The sequence below is a fragment of the Rhinolophus ferrumequinum genome, chromosome 21, assembly GCF_004115265.2.
Source record: "Rhinolophus ferrumequinum isolate MPI-CBG mRhiFer1 chromosome 21, mRhiFer1_v1.p, whole genome shotgun sequence".
Taxonomy (NCBI): domain Eukaryota; kingdom Metazoa; phylum Chordata; class Mammalia; order Chiroptera; family Rhinolophidae; genus Rhinolophus; species Rhinolophus ferrumequinum.
Genome location: NC_046304.1, coordinates 40,180,218 through 40,199,110, shown reverse-complemented (window position 1 = coordinate 40,199,110; position 18,893 = coordinate 40,180,218). Strand labels below are relative to the sequence as shown.

General features: G+C 47.9%; 1 protein-coding gene across 4 annotated transcripts in view; it reads left to right on the top strand.

The window, feature by feature from the left end:
• The first annotated feature begins 1,057 nt into the window (after window positions 1-1,057).
• The window catches only part of PLEKHM1 (pleckstrin homology and RUN domain containing M1), a 45,706-nt gene continuing 27,870 nt past the window's right edge, over window positions 1,058-18,893 (top strand). For 2 of the 4 annotated variants that reach the window (XM_033090188.1, XM_033090190.1), the window contains exons 1-4: window positions 1,058-1,155; window positions 7,587-7,675; window positions 9,924-10,171; window positions 11,869-12,492. In XM_033090188.1, coding sequence (XP_032946079.1) covers window positions 7,628-7,675; window positions 9,924-10,171; window positions 11,869-12,492 — 920 coding nt within the window. In that variant the 5' untranslated portion in view covers window positions 1,058-1,155; window positions 7,587-7,627. Of the gene's footprint in view, window positions 1,156-3,671; window positions 3,805-7,586; window positions 7,676-9,923; window positions 10,190-11,868; window positions 12,493-18,893 lie in introns of those variants that run through there. The other 2 variants (XM_033090189.1, XM_033090191.1) reach the window with 2 other exon arrangements.

Here is an 18,893-nt window from a genome sequence, read left to right as displayed (position 1 = left end):
TAAATAAATAAATAAAAAAAAAAAAAAAAAGAAATACACTATGACAGTTGTCTTGGCCCCTCACTTGTTGGGTTGCCCTGGGCCCCCACTGTTAGGGAAGACTCAGAAAACAGCCGGGGATAGAGCTGGGATTCAAACCTAAGCCTTCCTGGCTCCAAAGGCGTCTTGCTTTCACTGAACTATTATGCCACCTCCCCAACTAGAATCAGAAAGAGCTGGGTGAGAATCCTGCTTCTAACCATTTATTAGTTGTGTGGCCTTGAGCCCCCAAGTTACTCAACTTCTCTCAAGCCTGTTTTCTTATCTGTGCTATGGGTGCAACAATGGCACCTCCCTTCCACAGGGTTGGTAAGGACAAAGCACAGTTCCTACCTGGCAAACAGTAGGAGCTTCTGTTTTCCACGAACGGTTAAATTCCTAACCATTTGTCGCCTAGGTTAGAGCGGGGGCCCTCATATTTCACCAAGTTTTTATTTCTAATCTTCCTGCTCTGCCATCGACGGTAGTGAAGGCACTCAGCATTCATCCAGGCTAAAACCGAGAAGGGGTGGTTATCACACCTGGAGGATTTCTGAAGGGGCAACAGCCCCCACACAGTGGGGGGCCACACACCAACAGCTGATTTTATACGTGGAAACAGGCACTGGGATCCCAGAAAGGCTGATGGAGCACAGGACCCCCCGCACCCCACCCCCACGCCACCCGCGGCAGAGATCAGTGGAGCTTCCAGGAACTGGCTTGTTCCCCAGCCAGCCCTGTAGCCACCCCGGACGCCCCCCTGGACCTACATCTAGTGGACCCTAAGGGAAGCGAGCAGTGAGGACGCATTCCGTCGGACGCCAGGGGCCACGCCTCTCCGGTAACAGGTGTAACGGATGTAATGCTCGTACCCTAACGGGGTCCCGAGCCTCCGAAGACCAAGCACCTGTTCGGGCGCTGCGAAGCCTGGGCAGCGGGAGCGCTGGCCCCGCCCCAGGGTTCCTTTGGGCTCCGCGATTGGCTCCGCGGGCCGGGGCGGGGCCGGAAACTGAGCCGACGTGATGGCGTCAGGCGCCGTGGGCGCCACTTCCTGTTGTCAGTAGGCTGGAGGCCGCCGTGGAGGATTTGGTGCTGCCCTGGCCGGGAGTACCTCGACCCTGCTCCCCGCTCCCCTTGGTGAGTTTGTCGTCGGGGGCGAGGAGGGGAGGCGGGGCCGGGACGCGAACGGGCGATGGGCCAGCAGCCTTCGCCGGATCCCAAACCCGTTTGCCTTGAGACTGTCCTGCTTCAGAGTCCTCACCCTTCCCAGCCCAAGCCCCTTGCCCCCACTGCCCACTCGGTTCCTGGCCTTCGTCTCGCACTGGCACCGCTGGCCCGTCGCTACATCTTCTCCCACCCATGACCTGACTCCAGCCCTTACCCCCACCCCCTCACCACCGGTCTTGCGTAAATGCAGCCTCACCTTTGACCCCACTCTAGCCAAGTTCCAACCTCCATCGGCCACATCCCCCCGCCTCCCTCTAACTCAGCTCATCCTCACCTCCCAACCCCTTTGGCAATCCTAATGCTCCACGCAAACCTCGAGACCCACCACTGTGGTTTGCCCTTTTTTGGATCAGCTTTCTTATCCCTATCTCCCATCACCCCCTGCTCAGCTCTCCATGGCCTGCTCATTGTAGACACCCCACCTCTACCCCACTCGCATTTAAGACCCAGCCAAAGTAGATGCCCTTTGGAGCGCACTCCTTTCTTGATAACTGTGCTCACAGCCCTGTCCCAGGTCTTACAAGTATGTATCTTCTTGTCCTCACAGACTCAACTCCTAACTTCCGGCCCATCATACACTTCTTTCCATCTCGAACCCCCCGAGAACCCTCATCACGTACGTCTTGCTAAACTGCCCCCAACTTTTGCTGCCCCAGTTCCTACCACCCTTACCCAATCTTATTTAAAGTGAGGTCTTTATGTCCTTTCACCTCTGCTGTCCCCACCTCTGACTCTTCACCCCAACTCGGCACCCATTCTCCCCTGACCAGTCTGCGTCAATCTGAGAACTTAATGCAGAGTCCCCCGTCAGCCCCACCAGCTGCCCTTCAACAGCCAAATCTCGCGGTCCTTGCTCAGAGCCAGGCAGATAGAGACTGAGCAGCCTTGACTGGCACGTGCAGGGCCTCAGATGGTAAGTAAGTGTGGAGGAGCAGAGATTCCCCTTGGGGCCGGGGATTTTCCTAGGTGTCTGGTCCTTGTGCCGAACCCCAGGGATTATGGTTCTAGCATTTGTATTTAGTTACTTGTGCTGGCTGCTGGAGTGACAGGTATCTTCCAAGTGCCTGGAAGGTGAGGAACGGCCACTCCTCCAGCTCAGTGAGCCTAGCGCCACAGAAGCCATCACTTACTTTTGGCTGGTGTTCCGGCCTTGCAGAAACTCAGGGAGTACCGCCGTGTGGGTTGGCGGTGGTCCCAGAACCGTGTCCATGTGTGTTGTCCTGGCACTTGTAGAGGACTTTCAGCCAGTGCTCCCCCCGCCAGAGCTGATAACAGATTAGTCCCCAAACTGAACACGGAATCCGGTGGCTGCCAGAGATGATGTACATGTTGTAAAGAGTAGAGCTGAGTGGTCCTGGGGAGGCTGAGGCCTCGCTGTGTATGGAGGATGTTGAATAGCTTCCTCTTTTTGCAGGGTCTGGATCATTGCGTTTTGGCCACCTTGGTTTCCTGTGAACACAGGGAGCCGAGTTATCTCAGAGTAGATGAGGCAGTGGGACATTCCAGAAGCATCCTGGCCCCATGCTCAGCATTTATCATCTGGGTTTATTGGGTGCACATTTCCTCAAAGTTCTGGTGACCTGTTCAGAGGGTTGCCCATTTGACAGCAAATTTAAAGGGCTCCAAACAGGACCATTGTGTTTGCTTGCTATTTATAGTCTTGTTCCTTTGAAAATTGAATGCCCTTCTACCTCCTATATCTCCCCATTAAGGTGTGATGTAGATGAATGTTTTTCAGCCTCTTGGCAATTTGATTTAATGGAAGGAGTTCCACAATGCCCCTTTCCCCCACTGAAGAGTTGTATACTTCAACTTTCCACAGTGTGTGAACAGGAGATACCTGCCCTGAGCCTTATTTTTATTTTATTCATCAGTTCATTCAGCAGGTATTTTTTTAGCACCCACCACTGTGTGCTATGTGCACTGTTCTAGTCACTAGAAGTGCAATGGTGATGAGTCGGGCAGAGTACGTGTTTTCAGTCATTCAGAGTTTGGCCCTTGCTAGAATCCTAAGGATATTGAACAAGAATATGGGGGGAGCGGTGTGTTAATTGGATAAAAGGAAAGAAGGAAGAAAAAAAGCTACCCAGTGTTAATCGACTTCACATTTCTTGCCTCACCCACTAGCCCTTGGTCTGGGAATCAAGCTAGAAGTTTCTCACCCTCCAGCTGATATTCAATTGCTTGAAAGGCAGTTCCCCCAGAACACCCCCTCCATCCCACCCCTCACTGCTCCAGAAATCCAGTATTCTTCAGGTAGAAGGGGTGTTGTTTACTCGTTCATCAGTCACATGGCTAAAAGATCAGCTGCCTTTCTGAATCAGAGAATAACTTTGTCATTCTTTCCAACTGAAAACCATGACTCATCAGTTGGTACAGCAGCTGGACGCCTTACACACCAGGCTGTTGTTCTGAACAGCCAGGTACAGGATTGGGTTTAGGCTGTAGAGAGGAGGCTGTGGGGACTGGCTGAGAAGTGCCTAAGAAGAGGTTACTGTTTACTGATGGCTGGAGTGTTTTGAAAGCAGTGAAGCCCGGTCATCCATTTCTTCTTTTAACGTAAGTCTCATATAATCTATTTTTCTCTTTCTTCCTTGGTCTCTGGAGGAAGTGAAATCGGACATATATTTAGAATGCTGGGCAGCATAATGAAGAAAAACAACCAGAACGATTCCTTCCTGTGTATTGGAACATTTAGGAAAGGACAACTCTGAAACTTGGGTACCATGGAAAGGACCTGGGCTCTGCTACTTGGGGCTACAGATCTGATTGGCAAAATTGTTTCGTGTTTATTTTAAGCCTGAGTTGATAAAATGGAGCTTGTAAGTGCCTCTTAAGAGTTTATAAGTAATAATTTTGCCTGAATGTCTTTGACCAAAGATCTGAGGTGTTTTAGTCTAGTGAAAGGTACAGGACTTGGAATGAGGAAACCAGAGAATTCTGTCCGTTACCTGGGGCTCGTTTGTACTGAGCCTCAGTCTCCTCTGTAAAACAGAGGTAATCACCCTTCTCTCCGAGGATTGTTGTAAGGATTTAATGAGATTAGAGACTGAGATCAGAGAAGCTTGGGAAGCTGTGTCAGGGTGAATCACACACCCTGTTAGGGAAAAGGTAGACTTAGCAGGCTTTGGGGTTTCCTAAAGGGCTGACAGAAGTCACCTTTCTGCTAAACTCTGCCTGTGCTATTTGAAGAGCCCTTTGGTAGTAATGATGGAAGAATATTTTCCTGTGAGTCCCCAAATGATATAGATGATGTTGGATCTGCCGGCACTTTCTGGGTGTGGGCCGGGATCGTGTCTCGTGAGACCAAAGAATGGAAGGAAACACGGACCCAGGAGAGGCAAAGAGTTATAAAAAGAGGATAGTTTATTGAAAGCAAAGAGTCACAGCTCCTGAGCGGAAGGGATCCCGAATGGGAGTGGCCCCGTGACTGAGGCAAAAGCTCCTACTTTATACCTTCCCTTGCCTGTTTGGAGAAGGGAACTGTTTGAAGAAGGGAACTGGCGCCTTCTACTGAAATTCGTCTACCAGGTTTGTTCTGCTTGCCCATCCCAAAGGAATTAGCAAAGCAACCCACTCTTATCTATCAGATCTGCTCCGTTTGTCAGGCCAAAAGGAATTTTATAATTAATCTCAGGGCCTTGTCACATTTTGTCCTGGAGCGAGGAGTGATTTCAAAACCTGGAGTTTTAGGATGTGGCTGTCTTTGTTTATTCCACCAGGGACCTCCCTGTCTACCTAGGGACATGCTAGCTACCCTGTATCAGGGTGGCCCAAGTTCTCTCCTTACTTTCTTCAGCCTAGGTCTCCTTGGAGCCAGACCTCTTTTTGGTTTGGTTCTTGGTGTCAATGAAGAGTGTTCTGAGGACAGGAAGTGAAACTCGTTCCGTAGGGTAGTAGATTGGGGGTCTGGGCCACACGAGAATGATGCCGCACTGGCTCAGCGGGCAGGACACCCAGAGCCCTGTTCCAGCTCCCCCGGCGAGCTCAGTCGTGCTATCAGATTCCCGCCTCTGAGCTGCTTTCCTGCCTCCGGGAGCCGTTCTGGACCACACACCATGGGTCAGGTGCTTAGGCTTCCTGTGAAGAAAGGCGTGTCCTAATAGTGCCCCGAACCCCAAAGTCTCAGTCCTATTTGTGATTTGCCCAGTGGCTGTTCTCCTGGATTCCTCTTCGCTGTTGTCATTTCGTGGCTTTCTTGACACTGTTTTAGGCCACAGTTACTTGTCTCTTATCTGTGCCCACTCTGACCTCTCAGCTCAGTTTCCTTTGGTTTTTCAGCAGATCCTTACTTGGGAGCATCCACTTACTGATGAGCCTCCTCCCTCCAATGAATACTGTATCATTTCCAGTCAATTCGTTAATGAGTCCTTAATGGGCTCAGGCTGTTATTCAGGTTGTTGAGCTCTAAGCCATCAAGGGCCTGGGGTTGTGGGGCTGAGGAAAGGGCAGTTTTGGAGCTTGAGGCTCTGTCTAGTAGGTCCGGTCTGAGGGAAGGCCTTAGGCCACTGGAATTGCTGAAAAGGATTAGAACCCAGGGTCTTGGAGCCAGAGAACCTAGACTTGGCCTGTTGGGCAGCGCAAGGCAGCCTCCAAGGAACCCAGCCTCGGGATCAGACATACTCTCTGAAGGGACTCGAACCGCAGCACAGGCCCCTTGCCCTGTTGCCGTGGTGGCCAGAGTGTGGAGTCCTGTTGCCCTGCTGGTCCAGAAGAGGGAGGGCCCGGGGGACCCAGCGTCGGTGGGAGCTGCAATGTGGTTGAAGGGTGAGGCAGGCAGACAGTGTTCTTCCTGGCGCTCTGTCAGGCCCTGACTGCAGCTGGCTCTGCAGCACCATCCTCCACGCACACCTGCCTCCCTCTGCAGGTCCGTACCTAGGGAGGTTGGCTCTGGGTCCTGTTTACCCTCTGCCAACTCCAGAGGCCAGGGATTGAATGTCTTCCACCAGGGCCCCCAGCTGATGAGCCCTCGCCCAGTCCCCGCTGTCCCTTTTCCCCCCAGAAGGGAAGTGATTGCACCCAGGGGTCTGCAGGTTGCCCTTGAGCTGGGGTTGGCATCGTCCTGGTGGTGGGTCGGGGAGTCGGCCATATCAGCCCTGGGATTTGGGGAAGTTCCTTGACTTGGGTCAGTTTCTAATTCTCATCTGTCAGGTCAAGGTAATAAAAGAGCCCTCCCAGGGTGGTTATGAGAAATGGAATGAGGCGATATATGTAAAGAGTACAAAACGCATTTAGCATGCCTTGGTTTTATTAACTTCTTTAGGCCATGAGTTTTTGAGAGCAGAGACGGCAATAACCTGTCATTTTTGGTGTCCCCTCGTGCTCAACTGTGTGGTCACTAGAGGTTTGTTCAGATATAAATGTGCCTGCCCGGTCCTGGTCTGTCCAAGTTGCTGGCGTGGGGCGAGGCCAGGCAGCGGCCCCCTCAGGCTGAAGCCACCATTCCCCATGCCCCTGACAGCCAGCAGGCCCCTCACCCTTAGCCACCACCCCGCCTGCCCCCTACACACACAGGAAGCCAGCAGACCTGAGGGACTTACCTGTGTACTGACTTCAGCTACTTGAACATATTCATTGGGCAATGGCTTTCTTCACCTGTAGGTTTCGGTGGCCACATTCCCTGGGATTATAGGTACCACTTGCCCTTGGTACATTCAGGCCTCGTACTAGGCTTTTTCCACAGACGTAATCTCTGCGTGAGCAGTCTGGTGCAGTGGCTCAGCATGCCTAGCTGGTTAATAGCAAATTGATCTTAGAATTTATGTTGTTCCCCTTTACACATGTCCCCTTGCTACTCAAGCTGGACTCTCAGCCCAAAGGAGAAGCAGACGTGTAGCGGGAGAGCCTCCCTTTTGAAGTAGTTTCAGTTGTACTTTTGTCAGACACTGGACTGGGTCAGGAGTCGGAGGGGGCAGTTGCAAGACCCAAGCCCTGAGTGTGACTTGTGAGGCCTGCTTCCTGGTCCCTGTGGGCTCTTGGCGCCTTCGGCTGCAGCATCCCCTCACACCCTGGGCTCTGTATCTAAATCGTCAGCCTTTCATTCCCTGCTTTTTGTGCCAGCCTCTGGTGTGGTGTGAAGGGCCCTTTCCACCCACTACTGAGGGCAGACCACCCCAGCGCACAGGGCTCCTCACCGCCCAAGATCCAGGCCCTCAGACTTTTTTCCTTCCGTAAAATCCACTCTCCATCTTTGCTTTTGTATTGAAAGGCCTTTCAGTTGCAGTTTGAGTAAAATGGGCTGACGTGCGGCTGCCCGCTGGGGGCGGGGTGCGGGGTTGAGAAATATTGGCTGGGTCCCTGAGTTGGGAGCTGGCTCAGCTGGCTGTCATCTGTCTCTGCAGGTGTCATGTGATTTTCCTTGGGAGCTGCTGCATGAGCGGAAATGCTCTCAGTGGTGGAGAATGGACTAGATCCCCGGGCTGCCATCCCGGTAAGTGGCAAGAGGGGGTCAAGGGGGGGCGAGGGAAGGGTGCACAGGACAGCCACTTGTTGGTTTTTCTCACTTTGAAATGAATGGGCACTATCCAGGGAGGCCTCGGGCTGACGGAAGTTATAGCAGAAACGGGCTCTGATAAGAGCCTGCCCTTCCTGCCGTGTGTCCCCGAAAATAAGACCGAGCCGGACAATCAGCTCTAATGAATCTTTTGGAGCAAACATTAATATAAGACCCGATCTTATTTTACTATAGCATAAGACCCAGTCTTATATACTATACTATACTATAACATAATATAATACCGGATCGTATATTAATTTTTGCTCCAAAAGATGCATTAGAGCTGATTGTCCGACTAGATCTTATTTTCGGAGAAACAGGGTAGATCACCATTTATGGTGATAAAATGGGAATTTACAGAAAACAGTGGGGATTTAATACAGGTTGCCGGAAGACTAAGGATTTCTCCAAAGAAGATACACAAATAACCAATGAGTACATGAAAAGATGCTCGCCATCATTAGACACTAGATACATGTAAATGAAACTCATAATGAGATAGTTCTTCACACCCACTGGGTTGGTTAGAATCAAAATGGCAGACCATAATAAGTGTTTTCGGGTGGTGGAGAAATTAAGAGCCCTCATATATTGCTGGTGGGAATGTAAAATTGTGTAGGTGTTGGGAAAATAGTTTGATAGTTCCTCAAAAAGTTAAATATGGAATCACTATGACCCATCAGTTCTGCTCCAGGATATATATACTCAAGAGAATGGAAAACTTATGTCTGTACAAAAAGTTGTGCATGGATGTTCATAGCAGCATTATAGCCAAAAAGTGGGAAAAACCAAAATGTCTATTAGTCAATGAATAGGTAAATAAAATGTGGCAAATCCATGCAATGAAATATTATTTGGCATAAGAAGAAATGAAGAACTGCTACGTGCTGCAACATAGATGAACCTTGAAAAGGGTTAAGTGAAAGAAGCCAGGCACAGAAGGCTGCACATTGTATGATTCCATTTACATGAAGTGTCCAGAATAGGCAAATCCATAGAGACAGAAAGTGGATCAGTGGTTGCCAAGGAGGGTGAAAGGGGGCTAAGGAGTGACTGCTGATAGGTACAGTGTTTCTTTTTAGGGCAGTGAAAATGTACTAAAATTGGATTGTGGTCATGGTTGCACAATTCTGTGAATATACTGGAAACCATTGAACTGTATACTTTTAATGAGCAAATTTTATGCTATGTAAATTATGTCTCATTAAAGCTCTTATATTATAAAAAAAGGAATATTTAACTTTGCAAAGAACATTAACTGTGTTGGCTAAAATAAAAACAAAACAGCAAAACGTTTATCCAAAATCCTTTGACTTAACAATTCAAACCAGTTTTTCTGCAATCCCTTCTAGTCCTTTTCCAAACACTGAGGTAATTTTGATATATTATGATAGAATTGTCTTTATTCTATATTTCCAAAGGAGTTTACATATATTTTATAATTTATTCATTGACAAACATTTACTTAGTACTTATATGTGCCAGGAGCCATGCCAAGTGTTGAGGACATGAGGTTGAATGAAAACCTAGTCCTGCCCTCAGAGAGGAATCCCCCCGACCCCATGCTGTAGATCAGGAAGTATCATTTCCATTTAGCAGATGAGGAAGTGCAGCTCAGAGAGGTTAAGTGAAATATCTGAGGTGATCCAGCTGGTGACTGACAGAGCTGGGACTAACCGTGGGCTGCAGGTCTAGAATCTTTCCAAATGTAGACCATGCTCCTGTTGTCTTGGTCTTTTTATTGTTCAAAGCAGCACTTTTTGCTTCTTAGCTTCTTGACTCTGCGGAATCTTGGTATGTAACTAAGGTAGAAAGCCCTGTCCTAGAAGGATTGGCCCAAGTCCCGTCGCTGCACCTCTAACGGAGCCAATATTTAAACACAAGATTTACATGGCTATGAATTCGTTGAAGTTTGGTTTAAAAAAACAAAAGATAAGACAAATTTCTTTGCACAAAAATAACGATGTCTCTGGATAGTGTGTGTGATTTTCCTTTTCTTTATGCTTTCTCTTTATTTTCTAGAATTAGCGTGCACTAGTTTTGCAGAAGGCATATATTTATCCCCACAGGTGTGTGTGTGGGGGGGGGGAGGGGTTGTGCACGTATTGGGTGACAGGCAGTGACATTGCAGGGGTCACCAGAGGACCTTCTAAAGGCCGGTGTTATGTTTGGCCTTGCCTAGGTCATCAAGAAGAAGCTCGTGGGATCCGTGAAAGCATTGCAGAGGCAGTACGTGTCCTCAGACACCGTGGTCACTAGCGAAGACGGAGATGCCAACACCATGTGCAGCGCCCTGGAGGCCGTGTTTATCCACGGCCTGCACGCCAAGCACATCCGAGCCGAGGCCGGCGGGAAAAGGAAGAAGAGTGCCCACCAGAAGCCTCTGCCTCAGCCTGTCTTCTGGCCCCTCCTGAAAGCTGTCACCCACAAGTGAGATGAGCTGGGCAGGTTTGCTTTGGGGAAGAGCTTGAGTGGGGGACGCTGGGCTCTTCTCCAGCTGTGCGAGAAAGCAACAGAGGCGCTCTGTGTTCTAGAATAGAGATGGCTGAGATAGAGGTTATTCTTAGACCAAGCCTCATCAGCCCCTCAGCCCTCAGGTAACGGCCTGGGACTGCTTCGAGCCACTGGGGTGGTCGCCTTTAGCAGGTGCTGCCTTTTTAGCACACCTTGACAGAGTTAGGTACTTGCAACAGGTCGTGTGGCCTGCAGAGCCTAAAATCTTTACTGCTCTGGCCCTTTACTGAAGTTTGCTGACCCCGCCTTAGAATGTTTGAACATCTGGGTGCTAAGTATTACACTCCTAACACGGTATGGGTTGTTTTTCCTTTTAAGTGGAATCCAGGTAGAGCATCTGAATACTCACCCTGAGATGCTTGTCTTTGTGGCCCTGCCCTTAACTGCCTGAGCTTTGGAGCAAGTAGCTCGCTGGCACTGTGCCTCTAAGGGCTATTAAATGCCACCTTCAGCACGAAGGTGCCTCGTCAGTCTCTAATCTTCCTTTCCATGCCTACTGCCACTGCCCTATCTCAGGTTCTCACCTCACTCCTGGGTGACAATGGCTTTCTAATTGTCGCCTTATCTTATTCTGTCTTTTCTTAACATTTACGGAGCTTAAGCCAACTGGAGCCAGTCACTGAGTCCTGCAGAGGACTGTCTGCACTCCTGTGCAGGAGACGTGCGCAGGGGACTGTGGTAGTCAGAGGGGGGCGGCATTTACATCAGACCAAGGCAACTGGGGGCTGAGTTTGGTCTGCCTGGGGTCTGGTCTTACCCAGAGCAACCCATCCTGAAGTCTGCGTAGCTGGAGTCCAGTCACTTTCCTGTGCAAACACCCATAGCCACAGGCTCCCAAATGGTAGTCCAGAGTCTGATTCACTCATTTGGGGCCCCAGATTCTGTATCCTGACCAAGTTCCCCTGGTGTTTCTGAGACACTGCCAGGCGTGGGAACCATTGCCCCACTTTGCCTCACCGGTTTGATACTCAAGACCTTGCAGTACCTGTCTCTGCAACCAAATCACCCACTCCAACCTGTGTGGTAACTGGAGTGCTCCCCACTCCTGTTACAGGGCTGTTGCTTTCCTACCCTTTATGCCTTTTTTTCTGTCAGTCCCTTTTGCCTAGAAGGTTCTCCTTCCCTCTTTCCCTGTTGAAATCCCACAAGGCCCAGCTCAGATACTGCCCTTTCTATGGCATTTTTCTTACTCCAACCCAGAAATGATTGCCCAGCCCCCACCCCAGCTCTGACAACAGGTGTGCCCTTGAAAGGTGGTCATCTGGATGAAGGGCGGGGACCATGTCTTTACCCCGTGTCTTCACAGCTCCAAGGACCTTGCACTTAAGGGACCTTCCACAATAAATATGTCCTAGATGCAAGCAGACGGTATCGGGCCCAAGGGGTAGTTGTAATGAAAATGGCAATTACCCTTCATGGCAGCAACCTCAAAAAGTTGGGGGTTACAGCTTAATATTTCTCGGTTCCCCTTAGTACCCTATTTGCCAGGCAAGAATTTTTCATGCCTATGTTTAGTTGCATCATCGTTATTGGCTCTTGTCAGCCAGTGGATAAGACGACCTCTCAGTGATTCAGAGTCATTTCTTGAGACAAGTCCGTTCTCCCCGTTCCAGACACACCATCTCAGAACTGGAGCACCTGATCTTCGTGAGCACGGACGTGGGCCGCTGCCGGGCCTGGCTGCGGCTGGCCCTCAACGACGGCCTGATGGAGTGCTACCTGAAGCTGCTCCTCCAGGAGCAGGCCCGACTGTGCGAGTACTATCAGCCCACCGCCCTGCTTCGAGACGCCGAGGAGGGCGAGTTCCTCCTCAGCTTCCTGCAGGGGCTGACATCCTTATCCTTTGAGCTCTCCTATAAGTCTGCGATCTTGAACGAGTGGACGCTTACCCCACTGGCCCTCTCTGGGCTTTGCCCCCTCTCTGAGCTCGACCCTCTCGCTCCCTCTGGTACAGAACTGCAGCGGAAGGAGTCTCTGGATTCCATTTCCCATTCCTCAGGCTCGGAAGACATCGAAGTCCAGCACTCCGGCCATAAGATCCGACGGAGCAGGCAGCTCACTGCCTCCTCCCTCAGCCTGGACACGGCCAGTTCGTCCCAGCTGTCCTGCAGCCTAAACTCTGATAGCTGCCTCCAAGAGAATGGCTCCAAGAGTCCAGACCGTTCTGAGGAGCCCATGTCCTACGACTCAGACGTGGGGACAGCAAATGCCGATGATTCAGACCCGTCTCTGCAAGAGTGAGTACCCTCCTACACGCCTTCCCTCTTTTCTTCCTTCCTCCTTTCTTCTCTTCCTCTTTCCCTCCCTCCTTTCCTTCCTTCCTATAGCATGTGATTGCCTGTCACTGAGGACTGACCTCTGTTAGGGCGAGAAAGACAAAGGGAACGTCTCTATCTCGTCAGGGACTCAGGGACGGGAGTTGCTGGGAGCTGTCACTAGAGGCAAAACGGGCAGTGAAGAAAATGAATTTAGTCGGGGCTCAGAGCTGGTTGAATAACCTTTGACAAGGTATTTAATCTCTCTGACACTCAGTGTAAAATACCGGTTGTCGGTTGTTGTCTTCATCTTGAAAGAAGGAAACTAATAGTTCAAAGGTGTATTTACGTAGATAAACAATACAATGACGCATGATGCATAAGGGTGATCTGTGACCTCACGGAAGACCTCCTGGAGGACACGAAACCTGAACGATGCCTGGCAGAGGGGTAGACAGTGGGGCCAAGTGTGTGTGTGGAGGAGGAGTACATGGAGCGACGACCTTGACTGGAGAAGGGACCGGGGCAGAGCCTTCTTCATGTGGGCTTTTTAACATTATTTTTTGAATAGATAATCTTTTTTTATGGTTAAAAAAAAATCTGCCATGTATACTGTGAAGTCTTTCCCACCCCTATAACCATCATTATTAATTTCTTGTATATTATTCCAATGTTTCTAAGTGTATCTATAACAAATACGAATACACAGATTTTAAAAATTTCTTTCTTACATCTATTCCCCCATCTCTTTCCACAAAAGCTAGTGTAAATACACTGTTCTACACCTTGTTTTGGAAAAGGTCTTTTCATATCAAAGCATCTTCATTTTTTTCCTATGGTATATTTTTCCATTGTATGAACATACTTTAGTGTATTTGAGGAACATAGGAGTTCAGTGTTTTCAATAACCTTGTGCATGCAGCCTTTTTGTTCTCTGCAATTATCTCTGTTTAGTAAATTCCCAGAAGCAAAACTGCTGAGCCAAAGGATAAATGAATTTGTAATTCTCACAGATAATTGCCTATTTAGACTTCATCAAGAATGTCCCCATGTCGTCTCAGCCTGGTCAGCAGACAGTATTGTCAAGCTTTTGGTGTTTCTTGTCTCATCAGTTAAAAATGGTAGCCTTTTATTAAGCATTTCCTTCACTTGGACGCACGTCCGTCAGCCTGTGTTTAGGACCTTCTTTTCCACACCTGCTGTTCCCTACCCCCTCCCACCTTTGGTTCAAGTCATTACAGAGTTCCCACCTGGTACGGAATACGCAGGATCAGGTAGCGTGATGGACTGGTTTGGAGCAGATCTAGTTTCAAGCGCTGTTCCACCACTAACAAGTCCAGGAACGTCAGGCACAAATTGCTGACTCTTTTTGAGGTTCTGTTTTTTCCTCTTTAAAATGGAGATCCCTCAGAGAGCTGTCTGAGGATCAAAGCAGATGTTAGGGAGTTGTACACATAAGAATGTCTGGTAGGCCCCAGAAATGGTTTCTGAGCACTGAGTGCATTAGATAGAATTTTCAAATGTCAAACGAAAGATTTAGCTAGAACATGTTGGAAAGGAGCCGTCCCCAGCCAAGCATGGCTGGGCCTGTGGCGTGACTTAGGGTCACTCATGTGTCTTGGTCCTTCCTTGTCTCTCCTTCCTCCCACAGACCAGTCTTCTCTTTGTCATGTGTTTGGCCTCTGTCTTCCATGAGTCTTGTGATTGGAAAATTCCAGCTTACGGTCATTGAACCAGTGACCATCCACCCTGTGTAGGAAGTGTTGTCCTGGATATTCTGGGGAACTCAAGGGAAGCGGGTCAGGATGTACAGACCGACACTGGACAGTGATGTAGGGACCAGCACACACTAACCACACAGATGCACAAACACACATCCAGCTCCATCACTCGTAGAGCTGGGCTTGAAGTCGGTCTGAGCGTCCACAGAGACCGGCGTTCCTTGGAGTATATATGTCAAGGATAAAAGATTCTCACCAGCACTTAAGAGCTCACTTCAGTTATTTTTCTTATATTACTTAAATGTTTATAACTTAAAATTAGTTATAAATACTTTGTACTTATAACTTGTACAACTATAAAATCAAAACATCTGCAAATTAAAGTACAAAACACCTAACATTCCAAATGAAGTCTATTAATATAATTTTTTGTGCTGAAACCAAATTGCAGTTTGCCTTGCAAAGAGAGGATTGGCTGCCCTGAGTAGCTTCTTTTGTGTTTATTGGGTCTGCATTAAAATTATCACTAGAACTACAGTCTAGTGGTTAAGAATGTGGACTCAGAAGCCAGACTCCCTGAGTCTTTCATTAACCAGCTTTTTGACCTTGGGCAGTTACTCAATCTTTCTGACCCCTATGTCCTCATCTGTAAAATGGGGCTAAGAATGCGTCAAAGGCATGCAGGGAAGACTGAATGAGTTAAGATGGGAAAAGGGCTTAGAGCAGTGCCTGACACATAGTGAGTGCCCAATAGGTGGTGTCATTGTCTTCACTGCTGAGTACCTATGCCATCAGTTCTACTTCTTGTCTCTGTAAACACTGCTGCCAAACGCTGGTTAGTAATGTTTGTCGGACGTCGTCATGAGGCCTTCCCTTGGGAGACATGATTCTGAGCATATGCAGCCCACCTTTGTGCATTTATTAGTGGTCCTTGACTGCCGAATAGTACCCTGTAGCAGCAACACAATAGTCCACATGTTCAGGAAAACCAGGCTCAGAATCACTTGGCAGGGGTTCCTTTTAAGGTGGCCATCCAGAGTCTCCAGGCCATGCTTTTTATATTTATTTCATATATACACATGTATGTACACATATATGCATGTGTATATAATAATATACTTCTTCAGATTGCTTTCTAAATGAAAGCACAACGTTTTAAATTTTTTGAAGAGAAAGTTTTTTAAAAACACTGCCCTGAGCGGGACAGAAGTGGAAGGACTCTAGCAGTTTCACTGTTTCCTTTTTATGTTGCATTTTCTTCAACATTTTTGAAAATTTTCTTTCTTTTCCTTCAAAATCTCAGCTCTAGCACTTTTTCCACTTGATGTACCTGTCTCTCTTCTCTCTGAGTCCTGAAGACCGGAGCTGATTCTGGTGAAGCTCCATGAACTTGATTTCACCTTGACCTTGGTTTTGATTTGGTGGAAGCTCTGATTTATCACACAAGCTTCTTGCTGTTTGGTGGCATTTCTTTAGGAATTAAGTAACTTGTGTATTTAACACCCAGTCTGCTCTATCTTTAAAACCCGTTTTACAGATTAGGATTTATTTATAACTGACAGCCATTTTGGTAATGCTAACGAGTATTTCCATAATCCCGTTCCTTTCCTTAGATTTTTCTATTTGTGTGCATGGAGGCTAAGCAGTCTTATCAGTGACAATAAAAACAGCTGCAATAACAAACTGAGGTTAACATTTCTCAAGTCCTTAACTTGTGTAAGACACTCTGCTAAGCATTTTATCTACATTATCTCATTTTCTCTTTGTCATACTCACAGAAGTGGGTGCTGATACCATGCCTGCTTTACTGATAAGGGAATTAAATCTATGAACTTTAGGTGCCTGTTTGGGGGCTCTCAGCAATGTGCTAACCAAGGCCAGGGGGACTCTGGAGCCCTGCTTTTATTCACTCACTTCATCACCTCTCAGGAACCCATGAGGAGCCGGGACCTCACAGGGGACATTTGTCAATAGTCTGTGTCCTTAGTTCCTTTCAGAAGGTGGCCCCATTCTGTTAGAGTGGTTTGGGCACATATAACCAGTTAGGAAGTGTCCCTTCCTTCTTTTCTTGGAAACTAGCCCTTTGTTTCCAGAACTTATCATTGCCTCCTCCCTGCAATTTGCACTCCTGGGTTTGCATCGGTGTGTTTTTAGAGTGAGGCCGTGAGCAAGAACCAACACCCACCTGCCCCCCCTCCCATGACTATTCCACGAGCACATTTCTCTGATAGGTCACCTTGTTGTTCATTGAGATATGATTTACATACCATAAAATTCATCATTTTAAAGTGTGTAATTCAGTAGTACATTTGCCAGGTTGTGCAACGTCACCACTACCTAATCCAAGAATACTTTCCTCACCCTGTAAGGAAACCCCTTCCCCATCAGCTATGGGTTTGCCTATTTGGGACATTTCACATCAATGGAATCAGAGTATGTGGCTTCTTTCACATAGTATGTTTTCAAGGTTCATCCATGTTGTAGCATGTATCATGACTGAATAACATCCCATAGTATGGGTACACCACGGTGGTTTATATGTCCATCCGTTAGTTAATGGACAGTGGGTGTTTCCCACTTTTTGGCTGTTGTGATTAATGTTGCTGAGAACATTCATGGACAAGGTTTTGTGTGAACGTATGTTTTTAATTCTCTTGAGTGTATACCCAGGAGTAGAATTCCTGAGTTGTATGATAACTTTGTTTAACTTTTTGAGAAATTACCAAACTGCTCAACACAGAGGCTGCACCATTTTACTGTCTCCACCAGCAGTGTATGAGGGTTCTAGTTTCTCCACATCTTTGCCAGCATTTGTTAGTCTCTGTTCTTTTTTCGTTATAACCATCCTAGTGGGTATACAGCAGTATTTCATTGTGGTTTTGATTTGTCTTTCACTACTGTCTAATGATACTGAACATCTTTTTATGTTCTTGGCCTTCTGTACATCTTTAGAGTAATGTCTTTTCATATCTTTTGCCTGTCTTTAAATTGGGTTATTTGTCTTTTTATCGAGTTGTAAGAGTGCTATACAGTCTAGATACTAGACCCTTATGTATATATGATAATATTTGCATATAAGATACGAAAATATTTTTCCTGTTCTGTGGGTTGTCTTTTCACTTTCTTGGTAGTATGTTTTAAAGCAAAAAAGTTTTTAATTTTGATGAAGTCCAGTTTCTCTCTTTTTTATTGCTTGCTTATGCATGAGAGATCATATCTAAGAAAACATTGCCTGATCCGATACGAAGACTTACACCTGTTTCCTTCTAATAGTTTTATAGTTTTAACTCTTACCTTTAGGTCTTTGATCCATTTTGAGTTCATTTTTTTATATGGTGTGAGAAAGGGAGTCCAACTTCATTCTTCTGTATGGAACTATTCCCTTATCCCAGCACCATTTGTTGAAAAGACTATTCTTTCCCCATGGAAATGTTTTGACGCTCATATTGAAAATCAGTTTGCCCGTAAATGTGTGGTTGGTCACCAGTTTTTGATTAGAATGTCTTGGAATGTTGTTCGGGGTTGTGACGGTATAGATCAGAGCGGAGTTCAGCTAGAAGACACTCATGTAAAACCTTGAGTTCTAAAATCCTAGTTTGTGTAAACTCGCATTAAGGGGAGTTGGATGTGTCTTCTAGACCCAGTCTGAGCCATTAGGGCAGATGTGTGCAATCTCTCGGGCTTCAGACAACTTTGTTATCATCTGAACCTGCATTCATCCATGACAGACTCAACTGGATTCATGAGCAGAGGAGGAGATAATAAATAGGTTTACTTCAGAAATGGAACTTGGATTCTCAGAAGCCTGAGGAGAGGGAGGGTGGAGGGACCACTAGCCAGTGCACATTCCAGAAAGCCCAGAAGTATGTTTTTGTGCATGTCTGCGTGTGTGTGCGCGCGCATATACGCACTTGTGCGCACGTGTGTGTATGTACAAAAGGCAGAAACACTGGGTCCCTGTGGCCCCAGCAGCGCCACTTAGGGGCAGGAAGAGCAAGTCCCCTTCAGAGGAGTGAGCAGGTGCACACCCCATGTGTACTGGTGTACACACTCTTACACCTTGTGTACACTGATCTCCAGCAACACTTTCTGGCAACGGGAGCCTTCTCTGACTCCACACTCAGTCCAGCTCTGAGGTAGACCGGCCCCTGCACCTCACCCCAATCCTGCTGCCCAGTTGCTGTTCCAGGAACAAAGTGGGTCCTCACTTCAGCCAAGTCCATAGCCCAGGAGTGGAGTCTTGATGCATCTGCTGCCGTGCTGCTGGGGAGCCGAGCTCTGAGACACCCTGGTCGCCCAGGCTCTGCCGCAGTCGGCTTGGGGAAGTGATTGCGCACGCATCCGTCAGCTCAGTAAACTCTCCAGGCCCACAGTGGGCCTGTTCAGAAGGCAGAGTCAATCAGTTCACATTCACATCAAGCCCTTTTTCTCAAAATGTTTTGTGAACTTTCTCACCTGAGATCCTGGGCTCCACAAGTCCCCTGCCCACCCAGTCTGCCTCCGTCCCAGCTGGGGAGGAACTCGGGGGGCGGGGGGGGGGGGGGGTGTCAGAGGAGGAGGGCTGTGGATGATGAAGAGAGTGTTGTTTGTTTCATTTCGTTTTGTAAATCACAAAACAGCAGTTTTCCATTCTTACCACTGCCCCAGTGGCCTCCGGCATTC